General features: G+C 43.2%; 1 protein-coding gene across 1 annotated transcript; it reads right to left on the reverse strand.

The window, feature by feature from the left end:
- Positions 1-5,832: 5,832 nt before the first annotated feature.
- On the reverse strand, positions 5,833-6,567 carry LOC139446515 (uncharacterized). The gene has a single exon (XM_071227821.1). The coding sequence runs from the start codon at positions 6,565-6,567 to the stop codon at positions 5,833-5,835; it is 735 nt and encodes a 244-aa protein (XP_071083922.1).
- Positions 6,568-15,773: the final 9,206 nt, after the last annotated feature.

The following is a 15,773-nucleotide window of genomic DNA, read 5'->3' on the forward strand; positions in this document are numbered from 1 at the left end:
CATACCAAGAGACGTTAAAAGATGGTACTTGATGTTACCCTGTCTGGCGCTCGGAATTAAGAGGCTAAAACAAGGACTGGGCGGCTCGGAGTCAGTTTACTGTCTGAGTGGGGTATTCATGTTAAACTGTGGCATGGTATCTCAGCGGGCTAGCACTATCAATCGGCATCAGTCCGGACTAGTGCAAACAACCACACACACCTCGTGCACCTCTCGTGGCAATTTTTGCGACCGGGTTCCGTTTTAGCGCAAACGGGCATACCTAAAACAAATGTCTACTCGTTGCGCAATGGTTCACATATATTACCCGATATATTATATATATTTCAGATGCAATTAAAAGCACATCGTACCATGCGGAATTATAAAGTATGATTGAAAACACATAACATTCATCGATAGGGGCACGAGTCTTCTTGCAGGTTACGGAAAGGAGCGAGTGGTGACGAATGCTTCTTGCAGGTTACGGAAAGGGGCGAGTGGTGACGAATGGCGGCCATAGTGTCAAACTGGCGACTTCCATTCCAGACCATATGCTTTATAAAGTATTTTGAATGAGTCACACAAGAAGTTTTGCGTTAAGCTTTAGAGATTAGACAACATATTCCGCTGATAATGTAACGTAAGGATATGAATATATATATTTTTTTTATTACAACGCGTTTGTATCCTTATCTATCGGGTAGTTGTCCGATTTTCGATCACGGACATTGATAAACTTAATTTCGTTTATCATATAAACTCGTTAATCAGACATGATCATAAGCAACCAAACATGTCGGATTAACGGGACCTGACTGTATGACACTTGTACTAGTGTCTGAAAGTTCAAACACGTCATCACGTGTCTGTATGTCACGTGTCATACATGTCATGTTTAACCTGTACCCTGCATGTACAGACACACCAGGACGTGTCTGAATGTCATGTGTCATGCTTGTCTATTATAACGCTGAGCCAGGTGGGGTCTGTTACGTTATCTATGTAATGAAGTAAATGAAAACAATCCCTTAATACCTGAACCATACACATTGCAACAGCGTGTTTCCGTGTTCACGAAGAAAACTGTTTTTTTCCTCTGTGTCGATACCTGGTACAGGACAACAGCGGTATCCTGTCTTATAAGCCGACCCGTCTCTCCGTTGCATGAGGTTCTAACTGCGTGTTAACTGGGTGCGGAGAGTCAACTGAACTATGTCCCCCTGTCACGTACGTTTTCGTTTCAATATTCCAAAACTTTGCACATGTATCAACGTCAGTGTGAAGTATTGCATTTTGAATTTTCCAATAAATAAATAAATAAATAAATAAATAAATAAATAAATAAATAAATAAATAAATAAATAAATAAATAAATAAATAAATAAATAAATAAATAAATAAATAAATAAATAACGTTTGGATTCCAGTATTTGAATGGTTATTGACTGTATACAATCGATAAAAGAAATCCCAATGCGACACAAAATGCACAGAGGAAACTAACGCATCCTTACTCCTTTACAAGTTTTTTTTAACAAAAGTGCGTCAGTATATATGCGAGCCTCTGATCTGCATCAAGTCAGGACTAATAGCCTCTTGCTCCCTCTCTGGTGTCGGTTGTAAGTGTCTTGCACGCAAGCAAGCAGTGTTCCCACACTTCGTAACACAATCTGAATAAATATTGCATATGACTTGTAATTACACTGCTTTTGAACACCTGTGCGAATCATGGGGCCTGTCAAAAAGGGTTGGCTTTGTTCAAGGGCTGGGGGTGAGAAAAGTCAATGTTTGAAAGTTTTGTGTGGTAGTAAATCCAGACGTGACGTCATTGGCCCAAATGATGTTTTGAAAAGTGTCAATGATTATTTTGTAAGTCTTGATTAGAAAATTTACTACAGTGAAATCACAGTGAATTGTTGTGTTTGATAACTGTAATGTTGGCTTTTTAATTTAGGGTTAAGGTTGTGTGTACGATCCTGACATCTCCAATGACCTCATGACACGATCATGTACAATGCAGAGGTCACCATGACATGCTAGGACCATGTACAAGTTAAATAATATTATGGTCAGTTGCAAGCGTATTTGCACCTTTTTTCAAGAATACTGAAGCCAACACTCTTTCTGCCTACCACCCAGCTAGCCTACAGTCTTTCTGTCTGCCACACAGCTAGCTTACACTCTTCCTGCCTGCCACCCAGCTTGCCTACAATTTCTGTCTACCACACAGCTAGCTTACACTCTTTCTGCCTACCACCCAGCTAGCCTACACTCTTTCTGTCTACCACCCAGCTAGCCTACACTCTTTCTGTCTACCACCCAGCTAGCCTACACTCTTTCTGCCTGCCACCCAGTTAGCCTACACTCTTTCTGCCTACCACCCAGCTAGCCTACACTCTTTCTGCCTACCACCCAGCTTGCCTACACTCTTTCTGTCTACCACCCAGCTAGCCTACACTCTTTCTGCCTGCCACCCAGTTAGCCTACACTCTTTCTGCCTACCACCCAGCTAGCCTACACTCTTTCTGTCTGCCACCCAGCTTGCCTACACTCTTTCTGCCTACCACCCAGCTTGCCTACACTCTTTCTGTCTGCCACCCAGCTTGCCTACACTCTTTCTGCCTACAACCCAGCTAGCCTACACTCTTTCTGCCTGCCACCCAGCTTGCCTACACTCTTTCTGCCTACCACCCAGCTAGCCTACACTCTTTCTGCCTGCCACCCAGCTTGCCTACACTCTTTCTGCCTACCACGCAGCTAGCCTACACTCATTCTGCCTACCACCCAGCCAGCCAACACTCTTTCCGCCTGCCACCCAGCTTGCCTACAATTTTTCTGTCTACCACTCACTTGGCCTACACTCTTTCTGTCTGCCACCCAGCTAGCCTACACTCTTTCTGTCTACCACCCAGCTAGCCTACACTCTTACTGCCTACCACTCACTTCACCTACACTCTTTCTGCCTGCCACCCAGCTAGCCTTCACTCTTTCTGTCTGCCACACAGCTAGCCTACACGCTTACTGCCTACAACCCAGCTAGCCTACACTCTTTCTGCCTGCCACCCAGCTAGCCTACACTCTTTCTTCCTCAAATGACACGCAGTCAACAGCGTCACATATACTGACACCATGATCCCCATTTGAGCTACTGGGAACATATTCTGAGCCGGACTCCCCACAAGGTCCAAGTGAGACAGACACACGGTAAGAGGCCTTGATTCCAAGTTTAAAAGAATAAATTCCACAAGACCAAATAGCTGCTTAGAGGTCCGAGTAGAGAACTATGAAGGCTGTATGGAACTTGTCGTGCAGAACGGAGCCACTAACAGCAACATTAAATAGTGTTTGTTTGTGACCTTAAGGCGAAGTAACCTAAACCCTAAACCTATGTAGACAGCTTGCTTGGCAGAATACTGTTTAATGGAAATCGGATTAACATTCTGCATGCCGTCATAAGATCTACACGTATCTGTATGCGTCAGTCAGTGGGCAAGATAGAAAATGTGTGATGTGGGTGGGTGGATGTTGGTTGTTGAATGTGGGATGCGAGTGGTTGGTTGTGTGATGTGAGCAGTGGAATTTGGGTTGTGGGTTGTTGTTCGTGGTTTGTGAGTGGTTGGTTGTGGGATATGGGTGGTGTGTTGTGTGTTGTGAGATGTCGGTTGTGAGATATGAGTGGTGTGTTCTGTGTTGTGGGATGTGGGATGTGCATGGCTTGTTGTGGGATGTCGTTTGTGGGATATGAGTGGTGTGTTCTGTGTTGTGGGATATGGGTGGTGTGTTGTGGGATGTGGGATGTGGATGGCTTGTTGTGGGATGTCGTTTGTGGGATATGGGTGGTGTGTTCTGTGTTGTGGGATATGGGAGGTGTGTTGTGGGATGTGGGATGTGAGGTATGGGTGATGGGTTGTCGGGTGTGGGTTGTGGATGGTTTGTTGTGGGATGTCGGTTGTGGGATATGAGTGGTGTGTTCTGTGTTGTGGGATATGGGTGGTGTGTTCTGTGTTGTGGGATATGGGAGGTGTGTTGTGGGATGTGGGATGTGAGATATGGGTGGTGTGTTGTGGAATGTGTGTTGTGGATGGTTTGTTGTGGGATGTCGGTTGTGGGATATGGGTGGTGTTTTGTGTGTTGTTGGATGTCGGTTGTGAGATATGAGTGGTGTGTTGTGTGTTGTGTGTTGTTGGATGTCGGTTGTGAGATATGAGTGGTGTGTTGTGGGATGTGAATGGTTTGTTGTGGGATGTCGGTTGTGGGATATGGGTGGTGTGTTCTGTGTTGTGGGATATGGGTGGTGTGTTCTGTGTTGTGGGATATGGGTGGAGTTTTGTGTGTTGTTGGATGTCGGTTTTGAGATGTGGGTGGTGGGTTGTGGATTTCGGTTGCGAGATCTGGCTTCTTGGTTGCGCGTTGTGGGTTGTCGGTTGTGGATTGTTGGTTCGGGTGTATTTCTTCCTTTCTGTCCATGGTAGTATGTTACGCAATATCTGATATCTACCACGTTTGTCCGAAAATGGAGCAATTTTACCCAAGTATTTTCAAATTATTTGACAAATCTGCGCAAAATTTTGCCAAAATATCCTCAGCGATTAAAGACAAAACATTTTTTTCTAAACAGATAGAAATATATTTGGCAAGATGTCTGCATACAAACAATGCGTGGCAAGTGTGTAAAAGTCCAATATAACGCCAAAAGAGGCACATGCAAGAATATCCATTCAAAATGGTTGAGCCAGTACTTGCAGAATCCACCGGGTTGTGCCCAACACGTAATGACACATGACAAGAACGAGTAACTGTTGTTTTACGCCGCAGCAATATTCCAGCTACATCGCGGCGGCCTGCAAATACTGGAGCCGGCACAACTGGGACTAAAAAGTACTGGAGATGGTCCACGCCGTCGGGGCTGGATGACACGCCATCAGCCAAACACAGCGTTCTGACCACTCCATCCCCAGTTAAGTCGGCTGTTACGGCAAGCGGTTTTGGGGTACTATTCTGATCATCAATCCTCACCGTGTCTTCCGCTGACACGCCGTGATATAACTAGAATACTGTTAAAAGCGGCGTTAAACCCAACTCATTCACTCACTCACTAACTCACTATATGCCCGGCATAAATATTTATCATCATTAATAGGCCGAGCATGTTACCTATTCACAATACGTACAGTTGAACATCATTTATCCAAACTCTCAGCGTGCATGAAACACAGACGTACATATTAACGAGGTTAAACACTAACGAAACTAGGAGCATCATGAAGGTTTAGATGTCTTGAGTTGAGATCAGTGGAGAAACGAGGGTCGAACTGGTGAGGTCAGTGCAGTCGTGATGTGACATGAGTCTACGAAATTACACACTTTCATCTGAATCCCAATTCAAAACAGTCTCTGATTACAGGGACACAGATGATGCCGGGGGCTCAAATAGCGAAATTTGCCGTGAAAGACATTTGAACCACTGATCGGTTATCCCATGTATAACAGAATATGTGTCAATCCACATCGCGAAGTCCTTTCTTAACAACGTCATTGCCGTTAAAACATAATCCATTTGGAACATCCTTGTGTTGTAGATATCACAGCTGTCATGTCGTTGTTACTGTCAATATCATCAACATCACCATCATCACCATCATCATCATCATCATCATCATCATCATCATCATCATCATCATCATCATCACAGAATCATCATCATCATCATCATCATCATCATCATCATCACAGAATCATCTTCTTTCCGTCTATACCAAGTCCTTTTCACATCGTCATCGCAACTGTGTCGTCAATACGATGGTGTTATAATACTGAAGTGCGTTGAGATCTGTCGTCGACGTTGCTACATCAGACGGCGTTGTTGGTCTCCGTCACAAACACTGCCGGGAGTCCGAGATCATTGTAGCGTCCACTGGTTGCAGGTCTTGTCGTGATATGAACGCCGTTTCCAACCTGCTTCCCGTTCTTCTTCGTGAAAGTCACGGCGATGGGCGGCAACACAAGTTGAGTTGTACCCCTCCTAGTTCTGAAATCCCCTCCTTTAGTCGATGTTCGACTCTTAACCTTCGACTTAAGAAGAGCCGAGGTCGGGAGGTTTCTGTCAAACACTTCCACTCTGCTTCTATGGTTCAGATGTTTCCGAGCGTCCCTCCGCCGTTTCGCAGACGGGGAACTCTGTTTAATCTTCTTTTCAATTAAATCCTGAATTTCAATTTTACTAGAACCGAGCCCGTACCTACCCATACTACCTTCATCATACAACTCCTGTCGCTCCTTCTTCCTAGCAATGTCCTGCAGTACCCCCCAGTGAGCCTTATACTCCTGTAAGTTGTCCTTATGAATTGTCATCGCCATTGAACTCTTGCGAGTAAAAATCCTTTTAGCAGCATCAACTTGTCTTTTCCGAAAATCACATCTCGCATCTTGACCCTTGTTGAGAACGTCAGTCAGCCCGCCTCGGGTTTCTATCTGTCGTTTCAGAGTCTCAAGCCTGCTCTCGACATAGAACCCGTTGGTGAAGTCGTCGTAACACACCTTCCGAGACCTCATGGTCGTGCTGATTGCTCCCCTCTTGTCCTGCATGGTGATTGCGTGATTGTCTCTTTATATATACCCGCTTGACAGGTGCGTGACAGTCGGAACCTACCCCTCTAGGCTTACCCCTCTGCTCGCGTCACTAACCACCCCGGTCTTGATGACTCGTCTATCTCCGCGAGGGTCGATATGCTATGCGATCATCAAGCTGTTTGGTTTCTCTAGGAATCACTAACAACTATGGGCGTGTTTGATTAGGCCCACCTTGCTCGCCAGACCATGGCTGACACTGGTGGCATGTGAGAGGAATTCTGACAAACTGGTTGTCAAAGTACCAGGTGAGGTGTTAAGCTTGTGAATGGGCATTAGGTATAACGATATTGTGCAGTCGGGGCAGGTTACTGGCCACGTTAGCCGACATAAAGCACAGAGTGTATAGCCTAACATTGAATACATAGCTTGAATGAGTGTTGAATTGTATACCGCACGTCGGTAAAGAGAACGCTTGGCTTGAACTGTACCGCTATATTCTGAGTGAGAATATTAGTTGGCAATTATGAAGATAGAGGTCGGGACCGTGTCCTCGATGTAGTGAATGTCGGTGAACTTATTCATGGCACGTGCGGGTGGGTCATCACACATCATATTGTTTGTAGAGTGGTGAGTGCTGACAGATCTATAACGGACACATTATGCCAGACCTGTAGGTACTCAAGTCATTATCAACACGTAGAATGACATGGTGAAGGACAAACGCTATCGGGACATTCGCCTTGAACAAACATTTGGACACAACCCGGAGTCTGTGAGGCCCGAAGTGATGCAGGTCTCAGACGTTTACCACTTTGGTGAAACCCACGAGCACGGGTATGGTGCGGACAGACCTAGAAACATAGGCAGGGCGAACCGGGATTCGAACCCACAATCATAGGTTTCTGGGTTGTCCAAGGGACATTGCGGCGCCATAGACGACTGGGCCACCCGTGCCCCACAAATTGAACACAGAAAGGGACACGAAATCATGACAATCGCACATCATAGCCACCAGATAACTATTTACATACTAAGCTCTAAAGGAACCTAATCTGCCTTGCAGACCTTCGTGTTCACCAGCATAGTCTACAGGACACTTATCCTGCCTCAGATTCTAAGATGGAACACGGACATAGTTTACAGGGCACTTTAACAGTTACTAACAAAATACGTAATACGAAAATACCAGTGTCTATTGAATTTCCAAACCTTAGATAATTATTTTCTTTGAGCTTTCTCAATATTAGTTCTGGGCGGTCGGGTAGCCTAGTGGTTAAGGCGTTCACTCGTCACACCGAAGACCCGGGTTCGATTCCCGACATGGGTACAATGTGTGAAGCCCATTTCTGGTTTCCCCCGCCGTGATATTGCTTGAATATTGCTAAAAGCGGCGTAAAAACATACTCACTCAATATTAGTTTTGTTTTGTGAGAGCAAATGTGTTTTCTCGTATGTAACTGACAGTTATGGGCAGGGTATAAGGAGATTAGTTCCTCTATGCAACAGAGGATAACTCCTCATATGATGGATCAATGGAGAAGATTGTTTGTTCGTGAAGGCAGCTGAGATAAACACACAGCACGAAAAACAACAGCAATGTATTTCCTGGTCACCTCATCGAACACTAATCGATCATTAAACTGACTCATCGATTTCTCATCATGTTATAATGCATTATACAGTGTGGTCATTGACTCCTACGTAATGGTCGCTCTACTGATTCCCGTGAGTGTACACGAGTTATGGGTTATAGTTATGGATTATGGATAATCTGTTTTCACAAGTCTCTGGTGGGCGTGTGGTAAGGGTTGGTGCTAGTTACGTTGTTTGATTGCATTGCAGGTGATACTTATTGCGTGGTGGAATGGCATGACGTGTATCGTTATTATTACAGTGACAGGTAGGGAGGATTCCATGGGAGTGTAAGCTGAATTATGTATGACTCGTGGGTAACCATAACTTGCTAGGGGTCGATCATTTGATATTTTGTGTGAGAGTGTGTTTGTGATTGTGTGTGTGTTTGTGTGTATGTGTTTGTGTGATAGAGAGGGAGACTGTGGTTTGTGTGCGTGATTGTATGTGTGTGTGTGTGTGTGTGTGTGTGAGAGAGAGAGAGAGAGAGAGAGAGAGATTGTAATTTTCTTTGTTTGTGTTTGTGTATGTGTGTGTGAGAGAGAGACTGTGTGTTTGTGTGTCTGATTGTATGTGTGTGTGTTTGCGAGTGACTGAGAGGGAAAGACAATGTGTGTGTGAGCGAGAGAGGGAGAGAGAGAGAAAGAAATAGTTTATATTTGAGTCACACCTTACATTAGCTGTGTATATACAAGAATGGGAGATATAATTTAAACAGTTACGTCCAGACATAAGACTTATAAGACTCAATAAAACATATGTACATAAAACATAAGAAGGCTACTGTTCGTAGACTGTACAAAACAATATTTACATGATATAGATAATAATACACGCGACAAAACCCTCTCCATATTCAAAAGAAAAATCTCTACATAAAGCAGAGACGAGCGTATAATTCCGACTATATCATAAGCATGTGTTTATGAATCACTTATCAAATAGTGAAGATACCAAGTGTAACCTGCCCCACCGGTTGCACCCGTCACAAACACATGCAAAGGCAAGTCAATTGGTCACCTGAAAAAACACGGGAAGATAATGGTACACGTCAAAATTGGGAATTGCATCGGACATCATTCCTGTTACTGATACGTCACATTTGGAAATGTCCTCCGCATGTCTACCATAAAACGTGTTGAAAGATTTCCTGAGTCATTGAATGGTGTAACCTTGATCAAACAGCTTCTGAGCAAGAGTCGTGTGACGCCCTTTAAAAGATTGGTAGAAAGGGCATGCTCGTTGGTACCGTAAAAGTTGCGAAATATAGACAAGGGCTGGAGCTGTGGGAATGTTGCTCGATATGAACGGAAAGTTGACGATTGGAAAGTTGAAGTCTAAAAAAGCCCTCATATAATGTTCATTTTGTAAAGTGCGCTTTTTCCCGAGGCAAGAGAGTTAGCTGACTATAAAAGTCCAGTTCCCACCCTTGCCGAACAAGGCTGGTATTATGGAGTTACATTTTGGCTGGGCTAACGAGTCTATGCATAGTCCAATCAAAATTGCGCAACGAAATCGAAATCCGGTCAGTAAACTGTCGTGTAGATTTCAGTCGATTGCAGGATTTGCAAAGCATGTACACAGCCATGTCGTCGTCAACAAATATTTTCCAAACTTGTTCATGTTTATAATCAAGGCGCTCACGCAATTTGATGCACTTCGCGATGTCAGACCCGTTTTATAACACAATAGAACTTGATTATCGATAAGATCGTCTTGACCGGGCGCCGTCATTTTGTTTGATTCAAATTCAAGTGATACGAGAGGTGGAATATGATTGGTCCATAGGCGAGGCTCAGAAGGGACATGACTCGTAATAACCACAGGTGGCGCTACGATCGAGTCCATGAATTAAAGCCTAGTTCGGCAAGGGTGGAAACTGGACTTTTAAAGACAGTTAACTCCTTGCTTCGGGAAGATGGCTTTAAGCATGCTGATAAGACGTGTACATTTTCTTACTTTAAAATAAAAACAGGTTTGTTGAAATCAGTCACATTTGTAAAGGTAGGATTTAATAACTTAATATTTATGAAGTGCGTGTCTTTAATCTTTATAAAAAAATGACATGATATTAAAAATTGTAAACATACAAACCCATCCAGGTTTTCACTTTAATGACTTGCGTAAAGTAAGTTTAAAAGTTGCATCATAAAATTTATGTGTTGTTGGCTGCATGTTAAGACGTAATCAAAGCTTCAATTAAGTTACCCCGACTCGCCGCTCCAATCAAGTATACACGGGTTTGAATCTTTGATGAATGTGATGTATCGTGTTACAGTGACTAGTGTCATGCGTTTGTCTGTGTACAAATTAAACAGGCAATCGATCACAGCGTAACCTTATATGCGCGATACCGTGACTGGAAAGTATTGATTAAGAGAACAGAAATACAAACATAGCGTGGGCCAAACATGTGATCGTTCGCTGATTAATTTGCAATCGCAGCCCAGATCGAACTTCGCTGGTTTCGTTTTGCCTGAGTTAACGTCATGACAACCCTGAGTTAACGTCATGACAACCCTGAGTTAACGTCATGACAACCCTGAGTTAACATCATGACAACCCTGAGTTAACGTCATGACAACCCTGAGTTAACGTCATGACAACCCTGCCCATGTAAGTATAGTCCAGGGTCGGAAAGGAACATGCGAACAATCGAACTGAATTAGGTTCTGAAAGAACATGCATGAATACATGTATGCGTGTGTAAAGTGCCGGGCAAAAATAAGTATACACCCATGTTAGATGGTGGATAGTTATAAGCATGAAACAAACAAGAAAAGTTTATTCGATCTTGATGTGAGTGAGTATGGTTTTACGCCGCTTTTAGCAATAGTACAGCACTATCACGGCAGGGGACACCAGACACCAGGCTTCATGGGCTCCGGGAATCGAACCCGCGTCTTCGGCATGACGAGCGAACGCTTTAACCACTGCCCGACCGTTTAACAAGGCCCGTTTCACAAGGCGCCATCAGTGATAATACAGTTATCACTCCACATTTTTACACACTTACGGCAGTATTAGCGTTAAGATCGCTTCGTGGAACAGTGACAGGTTACAAAACTATCGGAATATTCCTGTTAAGTCTTGGGGGAAGGGTAGTTCAGTGGTCAGTGCGTTCGCTCGAGCTCATCACGCTGGACATCAATGCCCGGATTCGATTATGATAAATGATAAATGTGTTTGTACCTCGCTAATTACCAACACACAAAAAGCGACCATGGACATGGATATATACAAATATACATTCAGATAAAAAAAAAAATAAAAAAAATAATTGTCATATTTTTTTATATTTTTTTTTTAAAAACTCTCCTCTTCTACCGTTTTGAAACTTGGTTTAGTTTGATCTAGACTTGCCTAGGTTTCTCCTCTGGACAGACGGAAGATGTTGGTCCGCAGATGGTAAGGCTCAAGATGGTGAGTGTTTGTCAATAGTTCAAGCAGGTATTCTGGAGCAGTCTGGTTGTTGTTTGTTGTTGTTGTTTGTTGTTTAACGCCGCTCTCAGCAATATTGTAAAAAATCGAGACCAGGACCAGACAATCCAGTGATTGACATCATGAGCATCGATCCACGCAAATGGGATACGATGACATGTATCATCCAGGTCAGCGAGCTTGACCACCCGATCCCGTTAGTCGCCTCTTACGACAAGCAAAGTCACCTTTTACGGCAAGCATATGGGTTGCTGAAGACCTATGTCATCTACCCCGGATGTTCACGGGTCGAGCAGTCTGGTGATAACTCTGGCAAGCCAATAAATGAAGCCCATTTCCGGTGTTCCCCTCCGTGATATCGCTGAAATATCGCTTAAGGCGGCGTAAAATTATACACATACAATTGGTCAGTTTCATAGAACCATATATGCCCAAACGTGAACCTGGAAACTCCTAAACGAGCACGCCCTATGAGACGCAAGTCGCTAATCCTACAACAATGTCAGCCAGCAGTTTCCTATTAGCGGCTTTCAAATGCCGAACTTGATGTGTGTATCTCCCTCTTATGGGAATGCTGTGTGTATTTTCATAACAGAAACATACTGGATACCACCGAGAGGAACGTCAAAAAGCCTTCCTTGACAGCAAGGGGAATATTGAGTGTCTTACAGGAAGCGACCTTTGATGGGACGTCAATTGATCACCTGTCAAGGAAGCATTAGACGAACAGGTGCGACTTATGACAAGAGGTCTTCACGTCAACATGGGAAAAAAGAGGACCACCAGGTGTGTGGATAATTGTTTACTGCAGCTCCAAAGACACTTAGACGAAGTAAACTCCGTATTTCTGTTGAAAATTGTATTAATTAGATCATGGGAAAAAATTAACGCTTTAATGTCAACCTTGAGTTATGTACGTTGTCACCCCATGTAGTACACCTTTTATTCGACCCGTTACGATCCATTGTAGAATAGTTATTCAGCAACACATGCTTGTCGTAAAGGGTGATTATGATTGTAAGAGGCGACTAACGGGACCTGGGCCCTTTTGCACAAAACAATCTTAGCGCTAAAACTATTGTAAGCCTATGTTAAAGTATGGGAGTTAAGATCATCTTAGCACTAAGATCGCTTTGTGCAAGTGGGCCCTGGTGGTCAGGCTCGCTGACTTTTTTTTGGGTGTCATCGAACCCGATTTTTTGGATCGATGGTTATGATGTTAATCACTGGATTGTCTGGTCCAGACTCGATTATTTACAGACCGCCGTCATATAGCTGGACTATTGCTGCAAACAAACATTGAACTGTTTGAATGTGAAAGAAGTTAGTGAAAAAAAGACTTGGGCTTCTGCATGCCTGTATTCAATATATAGTGTTCGCATTGACTGGATGCAGTATGGTCCATGATTTTTGCAATGTATACCTAAAAGAAACCAACCAGATCCCGAAGCAACCCATGCTTGCCGTAAAAGGCGACTATGCTAAGGCGAATAAAAGGATCGGGTGGTCAGGCTCCCAGATGTGGATGATGCATGTCATCGTATCCCAATTACGATGATCTATGCTCATGATGTCAATCACTGGACTGTCTGGTCCAGACTCGATTATTTACAGACTATCGTCATATAGCTGGAATATTGCTGAGTGCGGCGTTAAACAACAAACAAACAAACAAACAATCAAAACACCTTTAATTCTTTCACAGTTGTAGTCAAGCTTGTACCTCTGCCACGAGCACAGTTCAACAGTCCATCCATGAAATATATGTTAATCTTCTGTTTAATTTTTAAAAAGTCAACACATTTTGATAAATACATAACTGTACCAGACACATGTGTACCGTTATATTTACCCCTGGGGTAGTACAGTAAACTACGGTTATAACGAACTCAAAAGGACTACTAGTTTTAGTTCGTTATAACCGTAGTTCGTTATAAGTACATATACGGCATGACTACAACAAGTAGTCGGGACCAAAAAGTAAGTTCGTTATATCTGTCAGTTTGTTATAAGCGTGTTCGTTATAACCGTAGTTTACTGTAATAATAATTAAACAATCTGTAGATCGCACTCAGAGAGTTCAGTTTTTAGCACGGAGTGCTCTGATTTCAGTATCAGCGTTTTCCCTTCCACTGTTGAAAAAACACAGACCAGTGAAACGGCCTCATTGCTTTCATATTTAAATCCATGCATAATTCAGAGAGACAAAACACTCTCCACAGGGCAGTGGGATGACTTCAACCTTCAAATATTCAACTTACCCTTTATGTCGAACAATATTTCAGCAGCTCCAGCCGTTGTTGCCTACACGACAAGTTAGAATGGAGCAAGCTCTTTCTGCGAAAATTTCAAAGAGCGTCATACGACTGACTCATTAATTGTTTGATCAGCAGGGTTACAATATTCACGGCCTTAGTAATTAAAGTTTTAAAAAAGTGTGGGTATGGTGTGGAGGATATTACCAAATTTGATGCATCGGTGACCAAAATGATGTCTAATTCCTTGTTTCACTTGTACCATATGTCTTCCTTTATTTTCAGGTGAACAATTGACTTGCCTTTGCATGTGTTTGTGACTGGTGTCACCGGCAGGGAAGGATACGCTCACCTTTTCGCAAACACCTTGTTTCACCTCTAGTTGATAGACATTCATAAACACCTGCTCATTATATAGTCGGAAAGGAAAGGGTTTTGTAGCTTTTATATACAAAGTGAAAAGTCCGGTCACGTGGTGTACGTAATACTGTGGCGTCACTGCCCAGGCTTACTCATTTTTGCGCACAGAGTAAACTATTTGTGCTCCGTGACTGGGTTCCGTATATACATGTATCACGACATAGGAGGGGTGGAAAACTGCTTCAAACAGGTAACAGTGTTTACCCGTGACCGTGCTTGATGTAAGAGGCGACTCACGGGATCGGGTGGTCAGACTCACTGACTAGGTTGATGCCTGTCATCTATAATTGCGTCGATCGATAATCATGATGTCAATCACTGGACAGTCTGGTCCAGACTCGATTATGTGCATACCGCCGTCATATTGCTGAGTGCGGCGTTAAACAACAAACAAAACAAACAAACATGGTAACAGGATTAGATGGGTTCAGGGCCGATTTCAGTTTTATTACAACTTAAAGTCAGCAGGATGTTATTATAGACTAAGACACAGCCAAATGAAGATGACGATGGTTTAAAGACTCGTTAGTTTGCTATTGACTGTTGACCATGGTGACCTTTAGTTCAGACTAGCCACGCTATACTCTCAACATACATGCTTATTGTGCGGCGTTAAACAACAATCAAACAATCAAACAAAAACATGTCCATTAAAGAAGTTACTACCATGCTGACTACACCTGACAGAGCAGGACTGGTGAGTGAGTGAATTTGGTATTACGCCGCAATATTCCAGCAATGTGACGGTAGATGACACCAGCAATGGGTCTACACACACATGGTACCCACGGGAGAATCGAAACTTTGGCGTGACGAGTGAACGCTTTATAACTACAAGGTTACCCATTCGCCCCAGAGCAGGACGAGACCATTGCAGGATGGGCATCATATAGTCTGGCCGACCGTGCTACGACTATTGTAAGCTTGTGTTAAAGTATGGGAGTTACGGTCATCTTAGTTCTAAGATTGCTTTGTGCAAGTGGGCCCAGATATCCATAGAAATATATACGCATCAACTAAGAAACTGAAGCAACAAAAAATGATTCAGTTAAACTCACCTATGTTGTCGATGTGGTTAAGAAAAGGTTCCCTGTCCAATTACTTTGAAACCGATTTGAGTGAAATTCAGACTCGACAATTTACAGACCGCGCTGGTATGGCTGTTAAATTATTTTCATTTATTTCAGCGGTGCGAATACTAAAAGATGTAAATTAAGTGTATATATAATAAGTGCAACGTTATCGCGAAAAACAAGGCCTCGACTAAATTAATTATAAACCGAGATGCAGTTACCTGTATATTACCTGCGAAGGTTTATTTTTAACTGCACAAATCAATCTTTCATTTCCCGGGAATGAGAGGATTATGCTGTAAGGAGTTACTTCCCTTTGTATCGTGGATCAGTTTATACGAGCACCCTGTTGTCGACGTTACTCGCCCTACAACAACGATGTCAGTTGTACCAGAGGAGA

This window comes from Haliotis cracherodii, unplaced genomic scaffold (assembly GCF_022045235.1).
Source record: "Haliotis cracherodii isolate W230 unplaced genomic scaffold, xgHalCrac1.p SCAF_6, whole genome shotgun sequence".
NCBI classification, from domain to species: Eukaryota; Metazoa; Mollusca; class Gastropoda; order Lepetellida; family Haliotidae; genus Haliotis; species Haliotis cracherodii.